General features: G+C 38.8%; 1 protein-coding gene across 19 annotated transcripts; it reads left to right on the top strand.

Annotated features, from left to right (window-relative positions):
- The first annotated feature begins 349 nt into the window (after window positions 1-349).
- RESF1 (retroelement silencing factor 1) lies at window positions 350-27568 on the top strand. 19 transcript variants are annotated; one of them, XM_070789840.1, is made up of 10 exons: window positions 350-482; window positions 1753-1843; window positions 4443-4577; window positions 9274-9411; window positions 12661-12723; window positions 17225-17362; window positions 18220-23251; window positions 24454-24537; window positions 25176-25364; window positions 26849-26985. In XM_070789840.1, exons 7-9 carry the CDS (start codon window positions 18277-18279, stop codon window positions 25358-25360), a joined length of 5244 nt encoding a protein of 1747 aa, XP_070645941.1. In that variant the 5' UTR covers window positions 350-482; window positions 1753-1843; window positions 4443-4577; window positions 9274-9411; window positions 12661-12723; window positions 17225-17362; window positions 18220-18276; the 3' UTR covers window positions 25361-25364; window positions 26849-26985. The 19 variants fall into 19 exon arrangements, with proteins under 19 accessions (XP_070645941.1, XP_070645943.1, XP_070645944.1 ...); XM_070789842.1 differs by lacking the exon at window positions 9274-9411; XM_070789843.1 differs by lacking the exon at window positions 17225-17362 and having other exon boundaries at window positions 25248-25364.
- Window positions 27569-27729: the final 161 nt, after the last annotated feature.

The following is a 27729-nucleotide window of genomic DNA, read 5'->3' as shown; positions in this document are numbered from 1 at the left end:
ATCTATAGAAATCCTCAGGCAAAAAGAGTCTATTTGCTTTGAGAAAGTTTTTCTGTGTTAAAGGATGTTCCCCTTTGTTAGAAATATACATTTTCAGCCCGGAGTTAGACTTACTGAATGGGTAATTTTGTAGGTGGTGCTTTTCAGTCCCTTTTTAACCTTCAAAAGATTCTGATGCAAGTTAAAGACAAAGAGCCACTGTTGGAGAAGTTTTCTTCTTCAGATACATGAGCTAGCTGTGCAAGCTTGGGAGATAACCGAAGGGCCGGGCTCCCCGGACTCTACTTTATCCGAGCGGCACTAGGACCCCGGTACCGGATACCGGGTCTCGCTACAGCCGTTGCGCCGGGGCGGGGTTGGCTTTCCGGGAGTGGGCCTCCCCCTCGACCCGCCCCTGGAGGCGGACCCGAGTTGACTTAAACTCCGGGGCCGAGAGGAGCTGCGTTTTCCCGGCTCGCCCCGGTTGGGTTCAGCTCCGGTAGGTAAGTAGGGACCTGGTTCCCGCCGGCACTCGCACGTTTCCTCGAGTTCTCGGCGGGGCGGGGGGGCACCGGCAGCCCAGGTGCCCGCAGGCGGGGACTGGGTGTGCGCGGCGAGTGCTTTTGTTCTGTGGTGGGGATTGAGCGGCGGCTACGGGCTCTCCGGGGGCTCGAGTCTCTGGCCAGCGGTGAAGGCTGGCCCGCCGGGCTCGGGTCGGTGCCCGCCCACCGCGCGGGGTGGGCCGGGAACCGGGGCGGACGTCGACCCCGAATCAGAGGGCGGCGCCTCGCCGGGTGTTTCTGTGGAACGCCTTTCCTCACCACAGAGGTCGCGGGTGGCGACTGCGAGGACGCATTTTGTTAAACTGCAAGGCGATTGGTTAGACTGATGGATGTGAGAGTGGCTTATGTTTTTAATGATTTCCTGTCGCTGGCTTGAAAAAAAAAAAAAATCTTTGTTTTGAATTTATTTTTCCAGTGTTCCCTTCTTCCCCACCCCCATTAGGCCGAACCTCCCAAAACAAAATTGCTCAGCTTGGGTCTCCAAGTGGCCCGCAAACACGTTGGTGCCGGAGTCGCTTTCCGTTCCTCAGCAGTAGTTAGCCCCTCGAGGCATTTTTAAATGCACAAATGCGTACCGATTTTAGATGTTCTCGAGGGATACGAATTTCCTAAGCAGATGTCCTTTGGGAACAGCAAGTTTTCAGAGAATGGTTTCAGTGAAAACAATTTATTTGTAATATTTTAGTGTCTGCCTTCAAAATAAAAAGAAGAGTAGGTGAAGGGGATGAGCTGGGGTGTATTTAAATAAACGCGTCGCAGAGCTTGTTTGGGGATTTTTCTGATTAATGTGTTAACTCTAAATCAAACGAGTTCTATTAGGTGTTAACATGAAAGAGTTATGGTTTTATTTTTTTCTGTGCAGTTGGATTCTCATTTTCTAATTCGATAAAGAATTGTTAAGTTGAAAGTGTTTAGAGTGATAGAAGGAGTGGGTCAGGAGGCGTGCACTTGAATTATCACTTAAAAAGTAAATGGTAATATACGGCAGACCCAGTTTCTATTTGTTACTTTGCCTTCTTAAGAATTCAGTAAGCTTAGTTTGCTTTTGATCCAGCCTTAACACGGTTTGAGCAGCGATGTCATATTCAAGTAAGCAAATGAGTATGTATCTTTATTATAAGTTTAATGTGAATTTTATATAAATAACATAAAATTACAAATTTTATATTGAATTTATTATCAATTATAAAATGTTTATTGCTGTCCCTAGGACCAAAGAAGTAAACACTGTGTGGAGTGGTACTGACGAGTTTGGAGGGAAATGGTAGCATATACAGTAATAAAGGAGTAATGATTTAAAGGTAAGTGTGTTAGCTTTAAGTAGTCTACTCTAATTTATCTGTTGTGGAACAGAATGATTAAGCTGAACTAGTATTGGTTCAGTATTAAACTACAATGGCTCAGTAAAGAATCCACTTGCAATGCAGGAGACCTGGGTTTGATCCCTGGCTTGGAAAGATCCCCTGGAGAAGGGAATGGTTACCCACTCCAGTATTCTTGCCTGGAGAATTCTGTGGACAGAAGAGCCTGGTGGGCTACGGTACCTGAGGTCACAAATAGTTGGACAGCACTGAGTAGCTAACACCACCACCAGCTTACAATGGATTTGATGACAAAGTTTGAGGAGAAGTAATACAGTTGACATAACAAGGAATTTTAAATTACTAAGGAAGAGGTCTACTTAACATTATTCTCTACATGGTCTCTTTCTTATTTTATTTTTCAAATTCATTACTTGTGGCACATGGGATAAGGCAGCACAGAGCAGAACTCTGAGAGAACCGATCCCTAAAATAGGGACCTGTACAGCCAAAGTGGTCATTTCTGGGGCGTCCATTCTGTAAACTCCAAGTAGTATTAGGAAACTTTCTGTACTGATTTGAGACCATTGTCCCTGCAGTCACACTGCTGAGCATCAGATCTTGGCTCTTCCACTTACCATCTATGCAGCCTTGGGAGAATTATTAAACTTCTCTATCAATTTCCTCATCTTTTGTAAAATAGGGATAACAATAGTATCAACCTCATGGGATCGTTACAATAAGTTAATGAGTTTTGTAGATATAACACACTTGGAAGAGCTCCTGGTAAATGGTAAGTGCTTAATAAATTTTAGCTGTTGTCATGTTAGAGAAAATATATTTTATGGCCTGTCTTATAGGAGATGTTTCACTCATTTAAACTCTAAGTCAAGTTATCAGCTTTGTGTTGATTAAACCCTTCCCTGTAGATCCTGTAAGTTCTGTTTTTGTAAGGAAGTACCAGATGCAACTCTAGTTTTTACCTGCAGGAATGTTTGAAGTCAGCAATGCTTCTACAAAATTTTCCAGCCAGGGCAGATTTGTCCAAAAGCCTTATATTCCCTGTTCTGGATATACAGGACTCTTCTTCCCTGATAGCTCAGTTGGTAAAGAATCCATTTGCAATGCAGGAGATCCTGGTTCAATTCCTGGGTTGGGAAGATCTGCTGGAGAAGGGATAGGCCACCTACTCCAGTGTCCTTGGGCTTCCCATGTGGCTCAGCTGGTGAAGAATCCGCCTGCAGTGTTGGAGACCTGGGTTTGATCCCTGGGTTGGGAAGATCCTCTGGAGAAGGGAAAGGCTACCCACTCCAGTATTCTGGCCTGGAGAATTCCATGGACTGTATAATCCATGGGGTCGCAAAGAGTTGGACAGGACTGAACGACTTTCGCTTTCATTTTTGGAGAAGGAAATGGCAACCCACTCGAGTACTCTTGCCTGGAGAATTCCATGGTCAGAGGAGCCCAACAGGCTACAGTCCATGGACCTCCAAGAGTTGGACACGACTTAGCGACCAAACCACCACCACTTCCCATTTAGATTAGCAATGTTTTAGATGTGATAAAGTGCAAATGTTCAGTGCAAGTGATCCTACCTAATGTTTAAAAAGGATTTAGAAAGGTGAATTTCAGGAATTGCTTTTCATTTTAAATCAGTCATCTCTGCACTGCCACCCCTAGCCCCACAAAGGCATATTCTGTGTGAAACAGGCTCAGAAAACATTCAATTTGAGACTTTATGACTCTGACCCATGCTCTGCAGCATGCTAGACTTCCTTTTCATTCACTATCTCCTGGAGTTTGCCCAAATTCATATCCACTGATTCCAGTGATGTCATCCCAACTATTTCATCCTTTCTCGCCCCCTTAACCAGACAGTTTACCAACCCAATCTATTGAAATGTGAATTAAAATGTACTTTGTAATAAACCTCGTAAAGAAGTATCTTACGGACCTTTGAAGAATTCTGACAGCTCTGTGGTATATCCATCCTTGATATCATAAGAGTGCTTATAAACTGAAGGGCAATGTTAGAGGCTAGCCTATTGTAAATGTCTCAAGTGAAGCATATAGTTCCATGTAATGGTTGCAGAGAATGTCTCAAGTGAAACATATAGTTATATGTAATGGTTGCAGAGATTTTGTGACAATCACCAAGATTCTCTTGATATGTATTAAATTGCAAGGCTTCACTTGTAAATGAAAACTGTGTCCAGTACTTTGTCCACCTGATGTGAAGAACTGACTCATTGGAAAAGACGCTGATGCTGGGAAAGATTGAAGGCAGGAGATGGTTGGATGGCCTCACCAACTTGATGGACATGAGTTTGAGCAAGCTCTGGGAGTTGGTGATGGACAGGGAAGCCTGGTGTGCTGCATTCCATGGGGTCTCAAAGAGTCAGACACAACTGAGCAACTGAACTGAAATCACTTGTAAATAAAATCTTGTGGTTAAAATTGCAGAGTGTTACAAGAAATTATGTTGTCCAGTTAGGTTTTAAGAAACAAAAAGTCATAAGCAAGTTTTTAGTTTTTAAGCTCCCAAAGAGAATTTATTGGATCATATAAATTAAAGGGTTCCATGTGGCTTGACTTTCAGGTTTGACTGGATCCAACATTTGAATCTGAAAGTTGTAAAGACTTGAAACACTGTCTTTGAGCTCTGCTGTCTGCTTTGGCATTGACTTCATTCTCAGGCACACATGCCTTCATTGGATAGCCCTAACATCTCCAGGTATATGATCAGTCAGCTTCAACTTGCACAGAACATGCCTTTTGTCTGTGCTCTGCCAAAAGCCTGTAGTTCATTGTGTCATGTGCCCATGTCTGTGCTAATAACTGGGGGAAAAAAAATTTAAGCTACAGTTTAGAGATATAATTCATATGTTATATTCATACAATTCAATTTATCTATTTACCATGTACAGTGGTTTTGCATATACTCAGTACTATGTAACCAATACCATCGTCACTTTTGGAACATTTTCTTGACCCCAGAAAGAATCTCTGTACTCATTAACGGACACTCTCCATTCTACCCATCTGCAGGCAACCATTTAATCTAGTTTGTCTCTATAGATTTGTGTATTCTGAACATGTGGTCTCTTACGACCCTGAACACCTTGCATGATGTTTTCAAGATGCATTCATATTAAAGCATATAAAAGCATATTAAAGCATGTCTTTCATTCCTTTCTATTGCAAAGTAGTAATTCCATTGTATAAATATACCACATTTTGTTTTCCTTTCATCAGTTCACACACATTTGGATCATTTATGCTTTTTGGATTTTCTGAATGATGTTGCTGTGAGCATTCATGTACAAGTGTTTGTATGGACATATATTTTCAGTTCTCTTAGGTATATACCTGGGAGTGGAACTGATCTGTTTTATCATTTGGTAACTATATTTGGCCTTTTGAGACATTGCCAGATTTTTTTGGCCACACCTTGTGGCATGCAAGATCGGGGATCAAACCTGTGCCCCCTGCAGTAGAAACACAAAATCTTAATCACTGGACTGCCAGGGAAGTCCCTGCCAGACTATTTTTGATGAACCCTGTACATTCTCAATAGCAACATATAGGAATTTTAGTTTGTCCACATCCTTACCACACTTGTCTTTTTGGTTACAACTACTGTAGTGAGTATTAAGTGGTATCCTGTGATTTTATTGCTTTCCCATGGTAGTTGGCAACCCACGCCAGTATTCTTGCCTGGAGAATCCTGTGGATGGAGGAGCTTGATAGGTTGCTATCCATTGGGTCACACAGAGTCGGACACGGCTAAAGCAACTTAGCATGCATTGGAGAAGGAAATGGCAACCCACTCCAGTATTCTTGCTTGGGAGTTCCATGGACAGAGGAGCTACAGTCCATAGACTGCAGTCCATGAGGGTTGCAAAGAGTTGGACACAACTGAGTAACTAACACTTTCCCTAGTTCTTTGTATATTCTGGATTCTAGTTTCTTGCTAGTGATCATGTATGTGAGGACTTGTTTTTGGTTTCTGTTCCATTGATTAGTGTCTATCCTAATTTAGTCCCACGTGGCTTTGTTTACTGTAGTTTTGTAGTTTAAGTTTTAAAATTGGGAGGTGTGAGTCCTTCAACATTATACTCTTTCAAAATGAATTTTAGGATCGGGTTCTCAATTTCTGCAAAGAAGACATCTGGAACTTCGGTAAGGGTTGTCCTGAATCAGATCAATTTGAGAAGTATTGCCTGCCACCTTGAGAGTGTCTGAATGTGGCATACTTTTCCACTTGTTCATTTAGGTCTTTAGTTTCTTTTGAAATTATATAATTTCTGTATAATAATTTCTGTAAATTTTCCACATTTGTTAAATTTATTCCAAAGTGTTTCATTCTTTTGCTGTTAACTGTAAATACATTTGATTTTTGTATATTGAGCTTGCTAGGCAACCTAGTCAAAGTAGTTCTATTAGTTTTTTTAGTGGATTCCTTATAATTTTCAATATATGAGATGCCATATGCAAGTAAAGGTAGTTTACTAGGTAGAGGGAAAACATTCAGGCTTTAAAGCTGTGGCTTTTTTTTAGATGTCTTACTAAATTGAGGAAGTTCCCTTCTGTTCTAGTTGTAGTGTTTTTATCTGAAAGGACATTAGATTTTAGGATGAATTTAATTTCAGTCATGTTAGATGCTTTTTATACCTCCATTTCAGATGGTCATGTGGTTTGTGTCCTTTATTGTATTGGTGTGTTACAGGATATTGGTTCTACATTAAAAAAAAGAAAAGTCAATCTTGTATTTCTGGGATAAGTCCCACTTCATTATAGCATATAATTATTTTTATATGCTGTTATCTTTGTTTTGCTAGCATTTTGTTGGTTTTTCCATCTATATTCATAATAAATTGGTCTGTAGTTTTACTGTTTGTTTTTTCCCCTTTTTCTGCTTTTGGTATCCTTAGTTTTCTTAGACATTAAGTCGCCATCCCTTGACCTTTTCTCATGACCCCCCACCATTTTACAGTGGACCAGATGAAGGGGCTAAAGATTAATGATCACCAGTTGTTTATCCCTCAGGCATATGGAACAGAAGTTAATTACTACCCTTTCCTGGATCCGAGAGCTGATAATTTATCAGACCAAGGACACATTCCTCTGAGAGCCAGGAATTCAAGACAAAGGATATAGTTTTAGGTTAATGGAGTGGGATGTTTGTTGCAACAGGCTGAGGTCTCAGAGTTCCTATACTAACTCCCTAATGATTTCTACCTCAGTATTTTATAGGATGATGGAAATTGATCTCCAGTGGGTCACTGCTTCATTAGGTCCCTAAAGAGTCACTGCCACAAACTCTATGAGATTTTACTTTTTCCTTCTATACAGTCATGTTATTTGAAAAAGTGTTGTGGCTCAGGTGCATGGGATTGCTCACTTTATACTTTCACGTTATTTCTCATCCAGCAGAATTTGAGTGGCTCCCTTGTGCTTGCTGGGGAAGGAAGACAGTACTGATCAGGGGGTTGAGGGTACATAGAAGTCATTAATTTACCCTAGATTGTCACCACTATCTTCAACATAGCTGCAGGCCAAATGAAAATCTTAATTATAAGGACACTTGGAAACTCAGCAGCTGCTGATTCGGGGAGTGGACGTCCTTGGAGCTGTGTCCTTGGGCAAAGGCCTGAAAACCTCATCCTATTAGTCATGATTTCTCACGGTTTTCTGATTAAGGGGAAGCAGAACTCTCTTGTATACATTTTCTAGAATGTAGTTATGGCTCTGAATTTAACTGTTTGCTGGATCTGTCATCCTTTACTTGACCCTGTTAAGATAAGGTAGATTATGTCCTATATGTCTCTTCTGGTACTTGGGGGTCTCTCTGCGTCATTAACGTCAGCCTCTGGTTTTATAAAATCTGGATCTTAACCCCATGACAACAAAATGCCTCCATTGCAGTTCTTAGAATCCTGTCAACAACCCGGGACTACCAAAGCAATCACTATAATGTGCCTGTAATGACAGGAATAACTAACAGAGTAAAAGATTATATCAGTTGTCCCTTTAGAGACATTTCATCCTAACTTTATGGGAGCTGAATGGTGAACCTTAGTGGCCTCTGGAACATATTGGGAGCCTGGTTATAGCGTGATCACCATCTTGCTGGGACTTCCTGTCTAGTCACCCTTACCCAGTGTTAACTAAGTAGAAATATACTTAAATAGGAGGTTGAGTGCCAAAGAATTGATGCTTTTGAACTGTGGTGTTGGAGAATATTCTTGAGAGTCCTTTGGACTGTAAGGAGATCAAACCTAAAGGAAATCCTAAAGGAAATAATCCTGAATATTCATTGGAAGGACTGATGCCAAAGCTGAAGTTCCAATACTTTGGCCAACTGATATGAAGAGCCGACTCATTAGGAGAGACCCTGATGCTGGGAAAGATTGAAAGCAAGAGGACAAGGGGACTACAGAGGATGAGATGGTTGGAGGGTGTCACCGACTCAGTGGACATGAGTTTGAACAAACTCTAGGAGATGGTGAAGGACAGTGAAGCCTGGCGTGCTGCAGTCCATGGGGTCGCAAAGAGTCAGACACCACTGAGTGACTGAAGAGGGTATCTGATTGAGTTGACCTGTGCTTCTGAATCATGTTTGGAGCTGGATACCTGAAAGACTGGAGAGCAGAGATGGAGGTGAACAGTTTCACCATGGTGCTCTGGTGACCTTTTGTAGGGCCTCACAGGAAAGCTTTGATTAATCTCAGGTGACTGATACTTTGACAGGACACCCCACAGGTCTTTCTGGTACAAACGTTGATAAGCAGCTTCCTGAAAAATGGTACAAGGTGATTCTCTCTGCCTCCCTTGTTTCAGTTGCACCAAAGACTTGACTGTCTCCTTCCTTTGGGGGTGTAGTGGTAGGCTATGAAATGACTGCAGTTTAGAATTCTCAGTAGTCTGTTTTCTCATCCACCTCTGTATTGCCTTATGGGACTAAGGACACTGATGTTGGTTTTGCTATTTGTGTTAGAAAAAAAACTTCATGAGAACCCATTCAGTCTTAATCTTTTTTTCTGCAGCAGTGTAGAAAGCCAGCCTAAAAGCCGGGACAGTGGGACTTCCAGCCCTGCCAGCCCTGGTCCTTCTGCTTAGGACTGCTTGGCTTCATGCATTTGTTGTAACCATTAAATGTGACAGTGCACTCAAAGCATTCAGTACAGTTCTTGACATAAATTTTCAAAGGTTAGCTCTTACTACTTATGGAGTTGTATTATAAATGTAAAATTTAGGATAGTCTATTCTTGAAAGCCTAATTCAAGGGAAGGGACACAAAAGCCAGACCTGAAATAGCTTGAGTAAATCTTGATGCTTTGGAATTCTTCGGAAGTGGGTTTTATATTTGCTGGTATTTGTGGTCTCATTGAGTTTTTTAAAAGTATCTGTACCTTTTTCCATTGCAGATCAGTTTTTAAATGAAAAACTCTAGTTTTCCTCAATTTAACCACATCAGGGGACTCTGCAAAGAAACAGAAGCAGAATGAAAGCCATAAGGAAAAGGTCCAATTTAAAATACCAGAACAGATACAAGTGTTTTTGAGGTATGAGAAGAGTATCATATTTTTTTAAGAAATCCTATATTTTTGAGGTACTGGAATGCTGACAGATGAAATCATGCGATGTTTATGGTTGACACAGATGTGAAGGGAGGGGTGGAGACTTTCCCATCTACAACTTTAAATAGGGACTTCTCTAACTTGGTCTTCAGCAATTATAGGTAATGTTTATTCATTTGACAAACATTTATCAAAGCTTTCTAGACAACTACTATAGATATACATCCTTTTAAAAAAATTTCTTGGCCACAGAGCACTGCATGTGGGATCCTAGTTCCCTGACCAAAGATCCAACCTGTGACCTCTGCCATGGAAGCATGGAGTCTTAACAAGTGAACACCTGGGAAGTTCTTATATATGCATCTTTTAGGTTACCCTGAAACAGCCTTTTTAAAAACCCGTCTCTCTTGATTTTAATAGCTTTATCTTTCACTATGATAATGTTCCAGTTTCTTTGATAAATTAATGGTTACCCTTGCATATAAGATAATCATGTGGCCTAATTTGTCCTCTCATGTTCTGTTTCTTACTATTTTGTCTAACCTAAAGTAGGCCTAGCCATGGGAAACCATGAGAGGTCCATTTCAGTAGAGTTCTTTCTGTTGGCGGTTGTATGTGCTTGTGCACATGTGCTTAAGATAGGTATTAATATGATTATTCTTTAAAGGTATGATTTTTAGGTTATTTTTTGGTTTGTAATTTTCTGTGATAAGGCTGATTTTAAAATAAAGGAGGCTTTCCAGTTAAACCATATGTGCATTGTATGGATATAGAATATTTTTTAAAAACTCACAAGTCTTAATGTTAGTGAGGTCTTCATGAAAATTTTATGTGAAAATCCACAGGCATTGTTACATTTAGTCTACTGTAGCCGTTGACTTCCCTTTTTTTTCCTGCTTCACAAATTGATCTTAATTTTGCAGTTTACAGCTTGCTGTTCACTGCTTACTCAGCCATGGATTTTAGTGACTTGCTTTCTTCTCACTTTTTCTCACCAAGTAATATTAATAATATGTAAGATTTAAATGTAGGGATCGTCAAAGCTAAATTTTTGTCTATTTTCAGGATTAAAGTTTTTTTTTAATTAGGAAATTTGAAAGATTGTTTTTGTGATGACACAGAACGTTTCCATGGATTCTCTTTGAAATAGGAGTATATGAATTATGACTGTGAACCACCCCCGCCCAGTGTAGACACTAGCACTTTATCAATATCAACACACCCGGACTGCTTGCCTCCCCTCCTGGTGAGGGCCACCTCACCTTATCAGCATCAGCAGATTAATATTGCTTGTTCTCCAAACTGTAAAACCAACATTCAGATGGATGGGTTAGTAGAGCCAAACTTTGTGCCAGCTATATCAAGGATCATTATTTAGGGCTTGCTAATTTACCTGTAGCTGTTCATAGCTAGGAGCATTCCCTGCAGCAGAATATAAAAATCTAGAGCTAGGTGGCTTACTGGCATGTGCACCCGTCACTAGACTGCTTGCTGACCCTTTTACCACTTGACAAAAGTACATGAACTGTTGGATCCAACCTGTAGTAACTGCCAGAGAGCAGACAACCTTAAAACTACAAGCATCCAATGGACAGCTGTGTACTAACCTACAACCTAAAAGTACTATAGTTTTTTAATTTTTTTAAAATCTCCAGTATAGAAAGGTGGGTGTGTATAGTATGTTCAAAACTCCTATTTCCTTGTGTGATTTTTTTCCCCCTGCCAATTCTGTTCATTACCAAAAGTGGGGAATTGAAGTCTGACTTTTGGTGAATTGCCTGTTTTTGACTTGTCTATGTTTTACTTATGCTTTAATGTTCTCTAAAGTGCATATATATAGTTGTTATGTATTGGTGGATTGACCCTTTTATGGTTATAAAATGTGTCTCTTTATGTAGAGAAAAATTTTTTGTTTTAGTCTTACTTTTTTCTGATAATGTATATAGTTATTCTGCCTTTCTTGTGGCTGTTGGCATATCTTTTTTTTATCCTTTTGTTTTCAATCATTTTTATCTTTGAATCGAAGGTATACCTATTCAAATATATAGTTGGCTAGCCCTTTTAAAAAAGTAATCTGACATTCTGTCATTTGAATTGTTTAATCTACTCACTTTTAGTGCAAATTGTTAATGTGGTTGGATTTATATCTGCTGTTTATACTTTTTATTTTCTGTCTCATGTGTTTTTGTTTCTCACTATTTTCTTTTCCATTAAGTGAATATTTTCTAATGTATCATTTTAGCTGCTTTAATAATTTTTTCAATGTATATTTTAAAAGTTATTTTATAAAAGCACAAATTACTTTTGAAAGTCATTTTGGGGGCTTCCCTGGTGACTCAGTGATAAAGAATCCACCTGCCAGTGCAGGAGATGTGGATTCAGTCCCTGGTCTGGGAAGAACCCACATGCTGCAGAGCAACACTTGAAGAAGTTTCCATACAGGCCATGGAAAACATTTTTCACAAATTCTAGAAGTCCTGTGACTAGCCTATGTGCATCACAGCTTTTGAGCCTGTGTTTTGAAGCCCAGGAGCAGCAACTGCTTAGCCCATGTGCTGCAGCTACTGAAGCTTGTATGTCCTGGAGCCCATGCTGCACAAGAGAAGCCCCCACAATGAGAAACCCAAGCACTACAACTAGAGAGCAGCCGCCTCTCACCACAAATAGAGAAAAGCCCTTGCAGCAACAAAGACGTAGCATAGGCAAAAACAATCAATAAAATCATCTTTAAAAATCATTTTTGTTTCTGTCTTTAAGGGTGTTAAGTAAGCATCCTAAAATCTGATTTGTTGTATTTGTGATTTTATATTATTTTAATGCCATAGCTCAAGGTAGGCATGTGGAATCTTAGTTCCCTGACCAGATATCAAACTCAGGCCCAAAACAATGAAAGTGCTGTCCTAACATCTGGACCACAGGGAATTCCCAGAGGTAGGATTTTAAATACAGAGATTTGATACTGTAAATACAGATTACATTTACGAGGCTGTGATTTATAGATTTGGTGATAGTAGGGTGGCAGATAGTGCTATTTTTTTTCCCTCTGAAATATAAGCCCCTGAGTAGGGGGAGCATGTTTATGGGTTGGTGTCTCTGGGGACCAGGGAGGAGAGAAGAGTGGGAAAAATAAAACTACTTTAAAGTTACAGCAGAATAAAGTAGAATTGTTGTACACCTATTGATGTTTATATAAACTCAGTCCATTGGCTTGTGTGATTTTTTTTTCCCCCCCAGATAACTTTGGCTACTCCTGTGCAGAGAGGTTCTTAAAGTTCAGCCTTCGTTGGAATTTGTTAGGTAAGTGCCATGGCTGTCAGAAGTTGGGAGTGATCAGAGGGTATGGAGATTTGGGGGCAAAAGTTTTTTTCCAAGAAAAAGTTAAATGATACACCATTGAAATCCTGACTCTGGTAATCTCCATTAAAATATATTTTTGAAATATCTAAGAATATATTGTATCCAGAAGTAGAAACTGTAGTCAGGAAAAAGATCAGAAAACTTTTAACTCCCCCTTTTTGTGGGGGGTGGGTGGCACACTAAGCAGCATGTGGGATCTTGGTTCCCAGACGAGGGATGGAGCTTGCACCCCTGCAGTGGAAGTGCAGAGTCTTAACCTTTGGACCCCCAGGAAATTCCCTTAACTCCTTCTAATTTAGTTAGTTCAATGTTGAGTTTTTCTGTGCCAGCGCGAGAGGTCGGGGGCGGGGGGGGGGGTGGCGGGGAGCGCGGAATCCGACAACCCCAAATTGCTCCTAAAGAGCATCCAAATTACTCCTAAAGAGCATTTTTCTTCCTACCCGTAGGCTCTTTTGGAGAAGGGAATGGCAATGCACTCCAGTATTCTTGCTTGGAGAATCCCATTGACAGAGGAGCCTAGTGAGCCACAGTCCATGGGGTTGCAAAGAGTCAGACACAACTGAGTGACAAACAGTACACTACTATAGGCTCTTTTATTAGTCTGCCGGGACTGCTCTGACAAAATGACCAAAGTTTGGTCATTTTTTTTTTTACCAGCTGAGCTTAAACAATAAATTTCTTACAGTTCTAGAGTCTGGAAGTCTAAGATAAAAGTTTCTGGTTTCTTCTGAGGTCTCTCTTGGCTTGCAGACAGCTATCTGTTTATGTCTCCTTACATGGTCTGTGTGTGCATGTACCTGGTGTCTTTCTTGTAAGGTCACTAATCCTGTTGGATTAAGGTCCTAACCCTTTTGACCTCATTTAACCTTAATTCCCTTCCTGAAAGCTGTATCTCCAAATTCAATCACACTGGAGGATAAGACTTCAATATATGAATTTAGGGGGGGACAGAATTCAGTCTGTAACAGTGTCCCACCCCCCCAAGCTCACATAAGAAACAGGGAATTATTGGGAATTCACCATCAATATTTTCAGTACTACTGTTTATGGCTGCACTGGGTCTTCTAGCTGTGAATGGGATTTCTCTAGTTGTAGTGTGCGGCCTTCTCATCACCGTGGACTCGGGGTATGCACGGGCTCAGAAGTTGCAGTGCAGGGGCTTCGTTCCCCTGCAGCATGTGGAATTTTCCTACACCAGGGATCAAACTCCTTTCCCTGCATTGGCAAGTGGATTTTTAACCACTGGACCACCAGGGAAGTCTTATAGTTAAAGCTTTTTACTTTGTATTATACTTCTCCCTGGTCACTTGTCTTATTCAAGGAGCTTTGCTGGGAGAAGGCCTGTGAGGAAAATATAGCTCTTTCTTCTTAGCACCTGTTTTTAAACCAAAATATATGCTGTCATGATGGATACGGATGATCTGGTTCCCTGACAAAGTAAAATCTCAAAGAGAGGAGGTTTCTTTAGTACCTTGATCAAATGACAGGTCAGGACAAACAGATTTCACAAGGCCTTGAAAGGCTCCCTCCTATTACATTGTGTGTGTGAGTGAGTCAGTCATGTCTGACTCTTGATGATCCCATGAACTGTAGCCCACCAGTCTCCTCTGTCCATGGAGTTCTCCAGGCAAGAATACTGAAATGGGTTGCCATTCCCTTCTCCAGGGGATCTTCCCAACCCAGGGATTGAACCTGGGTCTCCTGCATTTCATGCAGATTCTTTACCCTCTGAACCATCAGGAAAGACTATTAAGTTAGTTATGAGCAAATACAAAAGTAAACATAAATATTCCCAAGAATAATACACATAAAACCAAAACTTGTGCCTTCTTCAATCTAGTTTGAGTGCACTATGATCCATAATGTAATAGATCTAAAAGATCTACAGATTATTTTGGATATTCTACACAACTGATACAAATAGTTTGTTGTATATTTTCCTTCTCAATTCTTAACACTTTTTACCATCTTCAGTGCAACAATGAACAGAAGTGGGTGATAGTGGTGCCTTTATTTAAATTGTTTTATTACTAATAATTTTACTGTTTGCTAAATTTTTTTAAAGTTACCATTTATCAAAATTAAGGAAACTTCTGTTCTTTGTTTCATACAATTGTCCTTTTAATGAATTTTATCACCTGTTCTTAGTCAGTTCAGTTGCCTGGTTGTTTCCGACTGTTTGAGACCCAATGGACCGTTGCACGCTAGGCTTCCCTGTCCATCACCAACTTCCAAAGGTTGCTCAAACTCATGTCCGTCAAGTTGGTGATGCCATCCAACCATCTTATCCTCTGTCACCCCCTACTCCTTCTGCCTTTGATCTTTCCCAGCATGAGGGTCTTTTCCAATGAATCAGTTCTTCGTATCAGGTGTCTAGGTTGGTCATAGCTTTTTTTCCAAGGAGCATGTGTCTTTTTGTTTTGTGGCCGCAGTCACTGTCTGCTGTGATTTTGGAGCCCAAGAAAATACAGTCTGTCACTGTGTGATATTTTGCTCACATTTTGCTTAGGACTGTTGTGTTTGTTTCTGAGAGATTGACGTCTTAATTGTCTTTCTTTTCAGCCTTGGTATCAAAGGCTCAGTAAATAAGTTATGAAGTGTCCCCTCTTTTAAAGAGAGAGTATTTTTATTATGTCAACTCTGGTTAGGGTATGTTTTTTTCAAGGAATTTCTCTATTCCACGTACATTTTAAATGTTTTGAAAATAGTTAATAAATACACTATCATTTTAATGTCTATAGGGTCTAGTGATACTCTCATTTCCCAATATAGGGTTTTTTTTTAAATGACCAGTGTTGACAGAGGCTTATTAGTTTTTATTCTTCACCAACTTGTGACTTGTTTAATCTCTGTTTTCATTATTTATTTCACTCTGTCTTTTCCTTGGATTAATTTGTCATTCTTAAATTTATATGATAAATACAGAGATTATCTCCCAGTCTTTTTTTTTTAAACATACATCAACCCATTTTATTTCTCCTTTATTGACTTCTCTGTTTCACATGTCCTAGTGGATCTGTCAGCAAATTTTGTGATTTCCTCCTTCACAACATACACAGATTCTAATCATTCCTCACCACCTCCTCCAGTCTCCCAGTCTTCTATTAAATAAGTCAAGTCTTAGGTTAATATGAGGATGGGACCTGTTATGAACTGAACTGTCTTGTCCAGTCTTATGTCTTGTCCTCTATTCTACCCTCCCACCAAATGTATATATTGAAGCTCTAACCTCAGTGAGACTCTTTAGAGATGGGGCCTTTAAGGGAGATAATTAAGGTTAATGAGGTCATAAAGTGTTGTGGTCTTTTACAGACTGGGACCTGGGGACTGGAGTAAACGAAAAGAGAGAAAGAGCAATATCCCTTGGGTTACGGGGAAAACCAGTAAAGCCCATACATAGGACTTGTACTGCTCACGAAGGCCGACTGCATCCTCTCAAGGAGGTCTTGAAAGCCTGGGTGAGAAAGTGAGCTTGGTAGGCTTCCACGCTCCGAAGAACTATCCAGAGACAGAAAGAAGGACGTGGGGGACCCAAGTCTCTAGTGGAACAAGGGTATTTTATTAGCAGAAATGCATGCTTATATATCTTCAGTAAAATGATTACTCAGCCGTTAAAAAGAATGAAATTCCACCAGTTGCAACAAAATGGATAGTGTGTTAAGTACAAGGTTACTGAAGGGAGTCACTGAAGGGAATCCAAGCAGGTGCTCTTTCCTGTGATCTCAGTCATGAGAACTGTGTGCAGCTCTACTTGTTCCTGTATTCCAGGAACTGATAAGGAACAGAGAATCCTTGAGAAATGACACACAAAGAAAGAAAATGCAACATATTGGATCCGTTAAACGTCCCTGACAATAAGGGTGGAATCTTATTCAGTAGGACTGATATCCTATTGGATATTTAGAGGAAGAGACACCAGAGCCCACTGCATTCTTTGTTTCTGAATTATTGGCAATTTCCTAGTTCCTTCTATAATTTCTAGGTTAATTCCACTGTGAATTAATCTGAAATATTTATCCTTCAAAAATGAGATCTGTTTATGGCCTAGCAATATGGTCAATACTGGTAAAAATTCCTGTGCTCTTAGAAAGAATGTGTATTCTGTAGTTGTTTGGCATATTATTAATATGTTTGAGTCAAATTTGTTTACCCTGTCATTTAATACGGTTGTGTGTGTGTGTGTGCACACATGCACACACATGCACTCATTCACGTCTGACTTTGTGACCTCATGGACTGCAGCTCACCAGGCTCCTCTATTGATGGAATTTTCCAAGCAAGAACACTGGAGCAGGTTGCCATTTCCTTCTCCATGGGATCTTCCCGACCTAAGAATTGAATTCATGTTGCTCGCGTCTCCTATATTGGCAGGCGGGTGTGTTTTTTACCAGCTGAGCCATCAGGGAAGCCCATTATGGTTACACATTTGTCCATTTTTTAGATATGTCCGTGTAAGTGTTCTGGAGAAGGAAATGGCAACCCCACTCCAGTATTCTTGCCTGGAAAATCCCATGGATCCTGGTGGGCTGCAGTCCCATGGGGTCGCAGAGTCAGACACGACTGAGTGATTTCACTTTATGTAAGTGTTGGTGAGAGTATAATTTATTTCAATCTGTTTGAAAGGCAATTTGTCACTGACTATGAAAACAATTTTAATGTCTTTTGAATTTCACTTGTAGAAATTTCCAGGAACATATAGCACAAATATAAAAGCATAAATACATGCTTTAGTGTAGGATAGTTTACAAGTGCAAAAACCTAAGAAAACCAAGTATTCATCAATAGAGAAATGGTTAAATATTGATATACTCATAAAGTGGAATGTTTATGCAGACAGTGAGATAGGTATATGTGTAATGGAATGATAAGATGTCCTAGTTATTGGGATGAAAATCAGGCAAACTGCAGGCAGCATGTTTGGTAGGATTCTGATTTAAAAGAATGAGATTTTATGTGTTGGTGATTTTTATGTATAGAAATTTTCTGAAAGAAAAGTTCACAGTAGTAGATAGCCCTCGGGAGTTAGACACTGGAGATGAACAGTAGTAGTAAAGACTTCATAGTATATGCTTGATTATTTTTAAAATTTTTTTACAGTGAGTATCGGTATCTTAGAATAAAGAGCTGGTTAAAATAAATAAATACAGAAAGTACTTGTCTCTTAAGTGTAGCAAAAAAAATTGCTAATTATATTGAGTAGAATGAGTTTCTGTTAAACACCACTGAAAATTTTATTGAGATTTTCCATATTTATTGTTGGATCTTCCTTTGCTGTTTCTCTTACCTGAATTGAAGATGAGGCTTTGTCTAGTGTGAGGTTTCAGGAATTTTGATTGACATGGTCAGCATTAGTAATAAAGGTAAGCTGAGAAAATTATCTTAAAAATTCTGACCAGGCCAAACAGCTTTTTAATAAAAGATGTTTATTTCCTACAGATTCCTGGCATTCAAAACAGTTGGCTTTCAACACACTGATACTGCATCAACTTGACAATGAATTGGAATGCAAAACCAGAGAGTGTCACCTTACCACCACAGTATCCTAAAAAACAAGCATCTTTTTTGGAGCAAGGTTTAGTAAATACACTTAGCACAACATCTCAAAGTTCTTTCCATACTGGAAGTAACCAAGAACCATGCCTGTTTCTCAGTAATTCACATCCAGTTTCACAGCCGCTACTCAACATCCGGAATCATAAGACTCCTCCACAAATCCCTATTTCTGATTTGCATAGTGGGACCATTGTGACCTCACAAACTTCAGTAGAAAGAATAACATATGCAAATGTTAAAGGACCCAAACAACTAAGTCATGATTTGCAGATTTCTTCAGGAGTTACACCAGATGTATGGTTGAACTCACCAATGGGGAGTTCTACGCTTTCTCATACAGGGGCAACTGTATCTCATCAAACTGGTTTTGGAACGAATGTACCCAATGTGCATGCACTACAGAATCAGTTTCTAACATCAGATACCTATTCTATGCAACTACATATGATCCCTTCTAATTCTGGAAGAGTTCCTATAACTTACCAAGGAAACACAAGACTAAACCTACCTTTGTCAGAGCAACAGGTTGATTGGGCACCTCAGCGAGCATCCAGTGGACTGACTTATCAAGATTACAGACCACTTCCAAAGCAATACAATTATTCACCACGAAGCTTTTTGCAGGAGCCTGCTCTTCAGAAACAAAACGCTATGTCATCTGTATCATTCCAAGTTAAAAATAATCAATCTCCAAATCCTGCACTGACATTTAAGTCAAAGCAGATTGCAGCTGTACCATCATATCAATATGCAGTTACTCAAACTGACAAAAGACCTCCTCCTCCTTATGACTGTAGATATGCAAGCCAGTCTTTGCAAAGTACTCCACGTGTTGTTAAACAATCCTCTATGGAAGTTCCTCAGAGTCAAGAAATGCACTTACCTGAAATGAGGAAAGACTTTTGTAGAGACTTTCAACAGCAGTGGCAAAACCTGAATGAAAATTTCAGTATGATGGGAGGTTCCTGTAACTTGAAAGTAAATACCAGTGTCAATCATCCTTTTAATGAACCTGTTAGATCATCTGTGACTGGTGCTCAGGCTCTTGCTCAAAATAATCAGGAGAGAACAGTGGATTCTCAAAATCTAACTTCAAATCAAGCACTAGACACAAGTGCCACAAAAGAAAAGTTAGTGAGGGATATTAAAACATTAGTAGAGATAAAAAAGAAGTTTTCAGACCTTGCAAGGAAAATTAAAATTAATAAAAGTCTCTTGATGGCAGCAGGTTGTATTAAAACACCTAATACCTCTTACAGTGAATCAGCTCAAAATTCTGGATTGTCTCTGAAACAAACTGCCAAAATCCAGTCTGAACCACAGCTAACTCTAGTCACTCCAGAGATTGTGGAGGATAAACCACCAACAGTAATGGAATCTGCAGAAGAAACTAATAGACCACAGAGGGTGTTGAGTTCCAACCTTCAGGACAGAAATTTTAACCAAGTCAGTTCTGTTTCACTAAATTCTGCCTGTTCAGAAAAGTTGCCGATACCAGAACAAGTCCATGATTTGGAAGTTGTAAATTCTTTAAAGACATCAACTGTTGAGGTAACTCAGGCACCATTAAATAACACCCAGCTTTCATCAGGAAATTCTGTCAGCATTGCACAAAATGTGCCAACAAATTCTGAAATAACTTTTCTTCCTCATTCTACATCATCTGAGGAATATATTTCAAAATATCCAAATAAAAATAGGCTAATTCTCAGTTTACTTACTTCTGGAAGTAAAACTCAGAAGAAATTATTAAAAGACACTGGTGAATGTATTCATGATTCTAAACTGCATAATTTTGAAATGAATGCAAATACCGAAAACACTGGTAACCAACTGAAAACCACGGAAACTGTAAATCTTCCAAGGACTTGTAATAGAAATGCCAAAGTTGCAGACACTTCTTGCTTGGAGTGTAAATCATTTAATGGGGTGTCTTCTAACAGTGGCTCTCGCTTTTCCATGGAATTGCTAGCAACATGTCTGTCTTTGTGGAAAAAGCAACCTTCAGAACCTACCAAAGAAAAACAGGATAATGAGTCAAAAACAAACATAACAGCCATTGCAGTTTCAAAGCCTGCGCCCATCTGTGAGAGTAGTCCATTTTCACCTGTGGGAAATTCTCAGAATAAGATAGTAAACAGCTCACTAGAAACTATTTCATCAGTGGTAGCACAAAATTATGAGTCTTCAGGAACAACTACTACAAAAGGAATTGCTGTAGTATCACCCTTAATTCTTTCAGATGTCAATACATTGTCTGTCAAAGATACAACATCTGAAGCTTTACCTGAAATGGTGTATCCAGTTATTAAAGAAGGCAGTGTTTGTAGCTTACAAAATAAATTGACGGAAAATACTGCTGCTTTGAAGATTAATGTTAATGAACCAGTAACAAGTACTACAGGCATTATGATTTTCCCACTAATTGAGGACAAGCAAAGTGAGTCAACTAATACTAATTCAGAAGGCATACCTAATACCAATCAAGGAAAGCACAATGAATCAGAACCAGATATCCAGTGTCCTGTGAGTGATCAGCAAACGTCGTATATATCAAAGGACAGTAGTAGTGTGGGCAGTGATGTATTACAGATTGGCAGTATTTGTTCTCTTGTGGAAGGTGATACCTCTTATGATTCCCAAATAGCAGAGATATTCAACTTGCTCCCTTTGCAAAAAGTTGAGCCACAGAAACCTCTACCCAATCACCAAATGATGAGTAGTAGACAACAAAATGAACATTTAGAAAACATCACTGAAAGTAAAGACTTTGACTTTAAAAAAGATGAATTTGTGCAGTGCACAGATGTTTCAAATAAAATAACAGATCAGTCAGAATCACCGCAACTTCCAGCACTGTCACCTTTGAAATGTGTTGAAGCCAAGAGTGGAATTCTAGAGGAAGGCAGTTTGGAGCATATCACTGAAAATGAAAGCATGGCAAATGATACATGTTCATCAGCTGCTACTCAGCAGGACAGTTACCCTCAGGAAGCTGATACATCCTGCAGTTATACTGAACAGGATCCTACTACAGATGAAAGTCTCCATGATAAGACATCTATCTTATACCTACATGATCAGCTGTCAGAACTTTTAAAAGAGTTTCCCTATGGTATCGAACCTGTGAACATGCATGAAAGTTCTGTGGTACAGCAGATGGCAAACCAAATTTCAGAAGCTCAAACTTGTGGTAAAACTGACTGTGACTCCAAAGGTTCAACAGACCAGATACAAATTACAATATTAAACACAGATCAGATGAAAGAATTGTTTCCTGAACAGGATGATCAACCCAGCGAGGTAGACAAATTGACAGAACCTCAGAAAGAAAAGCCTGTAACAAAGGAAGAGAAGCAGTGTGACCCACAGGCATGCAGAGTTGAAGAACGCTGTGCTTCTGTACCATTGGATTCGGAAAAAGATGATATCCGCTGCTGTGCTTTGGGGTGGCTCTCTATGGTTTATGAAGGAGTACCTCAATGCCAGTGTAATTCCATCAAGAAGTCAGATTCAAAAGAAAAAAAACAGATAAATCCTTGTTCTCCTTCAGAGGCCAAGAGTTATAAACAAGGAGAGAGAACCTCTGACAGAGATGTTCCTGTTGCATTAAACAGTCCTCCAAATAATCCTCCAAAGAGTCCTCTGACTTCTTCAGTTGAGAAAAAACATTTTCCTGAAACAAAGCAAAGCAGCAATATAAAAGACAAATCCAAAACAGAACGTAACAGTTCACTAAGGACAGAGCAAGAATTATCTGGTCAACTTTTATCTAAAGGTGATAAAAAACTGGATTCTTTGCAGAGTCACAAAAGAAAGAGAAATCTGCAATTTCATGAGGTAAATTTTAATTCTGCTAATAAAATTACAAAATTTTCTCAGGAGAGCCTGCAGAGGAAGTTCATGGCACAAAACTTAGGGCCACTAAAACCAAAGATGAGTTTTTTGACAAGCAAAACTAAAGATTTGAATATGAAGAATGGTTCTTTGGTACAGTCAGTATCACCAGAAAAGAGAAAATTGAAATCAGCTGGCTCTAAACAAAAATCTTTGGAAGAAAGGAAATTAGATGAAGGGATCACACTTGATTCAGAGATAAAGAGGAAGAAACATGATAAACAAGAGCAGAATAAAAATGTGGGAGGTGGTGCATTTAAATTCTGTAATTTTTCAACGCCAAATGAAAGAGCTTGGATTAAAGAAAAGACAGTATCAAATGTTAAATCCTCGGGCTCTAAGGATAGCTCATCTAAAATGAATAGAGTTCTATCACCAAAGGAGTATTTATCAAGGCAGAAGCATAAGGAAGCATTAAAGAAAAACTATCTGAAAAATAGTGATTCTCAGTATATGAGGCCCAGTAAACTTTCTGTGCAAGTGGAAAGTTCTGGGAAATCAAATGAGAGACCCAATGGCAGTGTACAGACCTGTAAGGAATCATTAAATATTGGTACAGGCCATGGTAAAAGCATCAAAACCCATCATTCCAAAGAGTCTAAAACATATATTTCAAGGAATATTAAAGGAACAGTTGGTGGAAAGCAGTCTGATAAAATGTGGATCGATAGAACCAAGCTAGACAAAAATTTAAATAATATAAATAATGAAGGTGAATTAAGCCAAATGTCTTCCCAAACAAAGGATCAAAGGAAGCTGTATCTGAACAGAGTTGCATTTAAATGCACTGAACGTGAGCGCATTTGTCTCACAAAATTAGACAATTCACCCAGGAAGCTTAAAGAAAAGAGACCGGAAAGTAAATGTAAGAACCCATTACCTGTGAAAGATACCACGGAAAAACTAAGCATGCTGGAGTTTAAATTATGTCCAGATGGAGTGTTTAAAAATACAAACACTGTTGAAGACCAGAAGGATCTGCAGCACACACCTAGGAAGGAGCAAGCCCCTGTGCAAGGTCCAGTATGATTTTTTTTTGCTGGTGTCTGCAAAAGTGTAATGCATTGTAGGTCAGCAAGTGGCAGAGCACCTCTCTCAATGTCTGGGTAGCTCGGGAACACTTAAAACTTATTTTGCGTTTACTGAGGTTTTATCAGTATGTTGATAGTTAATTGGTCAATATTTGTTTTAAAAGTTTTTGCCCCACTTGTTGTAAATTATATTGCATGCACATTAATGACAAGGTTTATAAAATTTGCAAGGTTTTCCAAATACAAAAGATCTCCCTTTTCACTAAGTAGTGAAGAACATTCTTTGAGCAGTTATAAAAGTATCAGGTAAACATTATTTTAAATCTTGCTTTTTGTTCAGTTCTTTGGGCTTACAATTTCAGACCCCCAGTGATTTTGAAGTTTTGGTCTAAATATTAATAGCTGTAATTGTTAATGAAATCTTTTTGTTTGTACAGAAGTAGTTCAACTTCTTGCCATCTTTGAGTCAGTTGGTGACTATTTTATCACTAAGGTTAAAGTGGTACCTTCTCATATACCCCATAATGGCAATCATGACTTTTCACTAGCTGAAGGATAGAATTCTCAACACAGTGCAAGATGGAATGAGAAAATAGGGGACTCAATATTTGTGGTAGTAAGGAAATACTTAAGGGTGGTGGTTAGTAAATGTAAAACATTGTGTTGCAGAAACCCAGATTGGAAAACTAAAGGATTTGAATGGAAATCTTAGTTTCTCTTGCACTGTTCAGACAGTGTCTGTTGGGGTGTATAAAATTACAATGAATAAGTTACTTTTTCTTGGAAGGTGTATGGATATGTGAGTATATAGAGTATAAATTTGTATTGATTACACTTCATTCTTAAAACTAGATTATTAGAATCTGAGGACCTGATAGTAACAGAAATGTTGGGTGTAGATGCAGCAGTGTGAGGTATGTTCTGTGTCATGCCTTTAAGTCATTGACATGTGTTGGTGTTCAGTCCAGGTGAGAGAAGCATAGTTACATTATGAAGATAAACTTTTTAATTGTGAGATTCAGTCACCTCATATGGAGAAAGCATTTTTCCAGGCCCTTTTTAGAGTTAATGTGTGAGTATACCTAATGCCTTCTAAAATCTGTTTTAGGCTTACGTGGTTTTCCTTCATTATAGTACTAGAAGAGATGAGTAGCAAAGTCTAGAGATCTGAAAATGAATATTTAAATAGTTTCAGGAATAAAAAGTACAAAAGAAGACTGGTTAAAATGTGTGACTGAGGAGAAAAGGATGCCGGAAGCCAACCAAGAAATAGGTAAAACTTATCTATTTGAAGTTTTTATTTTACTTACCTGACACTCATATCTAAGCTGGATTAGTTCTGAAACTATTGTGAAGCTTGGTTTTTATCCATATTTCTTTTAAAAAATGATTCAATGTTTGAGTAGTGGGAAGACATTCTCCTATGTTTTCTGTCATGCTTTGGACAGAAAAGTAGTGATCTGTTTCCTTTTAAGAAGAAAATTCTCCCCTTGACTTAGGCAAGGGGTTGGCATACTTTTCCTGTGTAGACCATGTCCAATAAATATTAGGTTTTGCAAATCATGTTCCCTAAATACTAGACTCTAATGTTACGATAACATGAAAAAATGGCTGTAAAATAACAAATGAATATGGGCTATGTTCCAATTAAAGTTTACTAAAACTTGTAGGGGCTGGGCTTGGCCCACAGGCCTTTTAGCTTACCCTCAGGCTAGATTATTTGCAAGTTAATTTAATTTTCCAAACCAAGTAGACAAAGATATTCACATTTATCAGTGAAAGGTTAGATCATTTGATTAAAGTTACATAGCACCAATAAAGAGAAGCAAAAGAGGAAGTGTGACAAAGGTTTATTATTGTTGTTTAGTTGCTAAGGTGTGTCTAACTCTTCTGCAACCTCATGGACGATAGCCTACGAGGCTCCTCTGTCCATGGGGTTTCCCAGGCAAGGATACTCGAGTGGGTTGCCATTTCCTTCTCCAGGGGATCTTCCAGACCCAGGGATCGACCTCATGTCTCCTGCATTGGCGGGTGGATTCTTTACTGTCGACCCATCAGGGAAGCCCACAGAAGAGTTAAAAAACAAATATATATAAACAGGCATGTATAATTTGAGTCTTCTACATTGAAGATGTATATGGGAAAAAAATTCAGCTGAATCAAATTGAAAGAAAAAGGAATGAAATCTTAATTAGAATAGGAAGACAATGGAAAGTGCAAAAAATGAATTAGTGAGAAAGTAGAAAACACACTCCTAAAGTTGGAACACAGACATGAGAAAGATGTAAATGGGTGTGGTGATTGGGGCAAAAAAGGTCTTTGGAAGTGGGAGGGGACATAACTTGCCTCATTGCCTCAGAGATGGCATGACCTGAGTCCGAAAATACTCAGAAGACAGACACATTCGCAGTGACCAGAGAGGCTCAGGAAACGTCATGAGCTAAACAACAGACAAGAAGATAACTGCAGACAGGATGAGCAATAAACAGTGAAGGTGGGACATAGTGCTCAGGTTCATGATGAAAAAAACACAAACCGGGGCCCAGAGCAGAGCTGCACGCAGCGGGGTGAGGGGAAAGCTAAGAAACAAGTTTGGAGCTCTGTCAAAAGTCTAATAAGACTCAAGGAAATCATGAAAAAGCATACCAAGATGAAGAGGCTAAAGAATTAGAACAAGCTTAAAGCAAAGGTCATCAATTCTTAGATGGCTATAAAAAATACATTTTAGATAAGTGACAGTAAATTTGGTGGCAAAAGTTGGAATGTAAATGGAGCAAGTGGTGAAACTGTCAGGCTGAGGTAGAAGAGGAGGTGACAGAATCCAGTGGAAAACCACTTAGAGCCCACCTCAGTGATCAGCATTGAGGACAGAACACTAATGTGGTCAGAGAAGAACTTGAAACATTAAGAATTTAACAGTAACCATACTCTGTTACCAAAAAATGAAGAATAATAATTAAGAGGACAGAGTACTTGACCCATCTGGCTGGAAGAAGTAAAATAAGACTTTTAATCCAGAAAGGAATGGCTAGAGCAGGAAGGCAAAGTATAGGAACTCAGAATTGGAATAGCTTCTCAGATAAAGAGGTACATTTTAAAATGCACAGAAAGAGGAATAGCTGGCTGGGCCCATCAAAGGGTAGTGAGACTAATGATAGCACTATAGTTGAAAGAAACAAATACAGATATTTCTTAGAATACCTCATGCATAGTAAGGCCAGAATATGCAAACTGTACTTCCATGTGCTCTTTGGAACTGGCTTGCCCTGGTGCATTTTATATTGCTAGTTTAAATGGCTGTTAGGAGAGTCACATTCTTAAAAGTATGCAAGTGATAAGACATTTTCCTTGGTAGGGGTATAGATAAAGGAGAATAGCCCTGGTCAGTGAAGAGGGGAATGGGGTAGTAAAGGGGAGGCAAGATGTCCTGTTTATATACATTATAATTCTGTAGGTAAAGAGCCATTGTTTGTTATACTTTACTCTTTATTGCAGATAAGAATACATGTTTTCCCTCTCAATTTATATTGATTGTACTGGTCACTAACATTAAGAGTAACAAAGTAAAATTTTTGTTTCCTTAGATGATAATGTTTTGGCTAATTCAAGGCTCTCCAAGAGAAACTGCAGTGCAGATGGATTTGAGATACTACAAAACCCAGTAAAAGATTCAAAAGCAATGTTTCAAACCTACAAAAAGCTGTACATGGAGAAGAGAAGCAGGAGTCTTGGTAGCAGTCCTTTAGAATAATTTTGAGACTTTAATTCTTCTTACCACCAGAAAATTTCTGTTAAATATTTTTCTGGAAATACTCAAGATTGCCATGATAAAATTTCTGAGTCTGGTTACCCCTTAGGTTATACATATCATTGAAATTAATTAAATTGGCTTGAGAACCTTATTTTGTGGGTAGCAGACATAAGAAATAGGTGGTATTTGTCAAGGAAACCATAAGCTATTGAATTCTGACATTACTGAACCAAATGTACCATTATCTTAAATTTTTATACAAATCTTGTTTTGAAATGCGAACTATCCATCCTAAGGGAGATTTGTTCCTTATTTAAGGACTAGTTTATTTCCTCTGGGACTGTATTTTTGTTTTGAAAACTTTTTAGCAAAACTTATTTTTTCAGAAATGCTCACTGTGAATGTCGAAGTATATTCTTTAGTATTTTATACTGAATTGTTAACTTTTTGTTGGAAGTCTCATTTTATACTTATTAAACTGAATACAGTTTTTGGAATAATGTTTAAACATTACTTTTCATACTTGAAATAAACATTTATTTTTTAAAAACTAGGTTGGAAATGGTTTTAATTTTGTTGCCTATCCTCACAGCAGCACTTTTTAGAAAGGTGTTTTTAAAAGAAATGTTAAATATTTTCAGGTTTATTCAGAAGAGGAGCAAAAATTTTTCTAGGTTTAGGAAATTTCAAGGAATGCAAAATAAAATTGTTCAT

Source organism: Bos indicus, chromosome 5 (assembly GCF_029378745.1).
Source record: "Bos indicus isolate NIAB-ARS_2022 breed Sahiwal x Tharparkar chromosome 5, NIAB-ARS_B.indTharparkar_mat_pri_1.0, whole genome shotgun sequence".
Lineage (NCBI taxonomy): Eukaryota > Metazoa > Chordata > Mammalia > Artiodactyla > Bovidae > Bos > Bos indicus.
This window is presented reverse-complemented; position numbering and strand designations above follow the sequence as displayed.

What these genes read in the sequence shown, in the direction of transcription:
- RESF1 (XM_070789836.1), top strand. Translation starts at nt 18,277, where the DNA reads ATGAATTGGAATGCAAAACCAGAGAGTGTCACCTTACCACCACAGTAT. An exon ending in GGAGCAAGCCCCTGTGCAAG is followed by an intron (nt 23,252 to 24,453) that starts GTCCAGTATGAT and finishes ATATTTAAATAG; the next exon opens with TTTCAGGAATAAAAAGTACA. An exon ending in GGAAGCCAACCAAGAAATAG is followed by an intron (nt 24,538 to 25,175) that starts GTAAAACTTATC and finishes CATGGACGATAG; the next exon opens with CCTACGAGGCTCCTCTGTCC.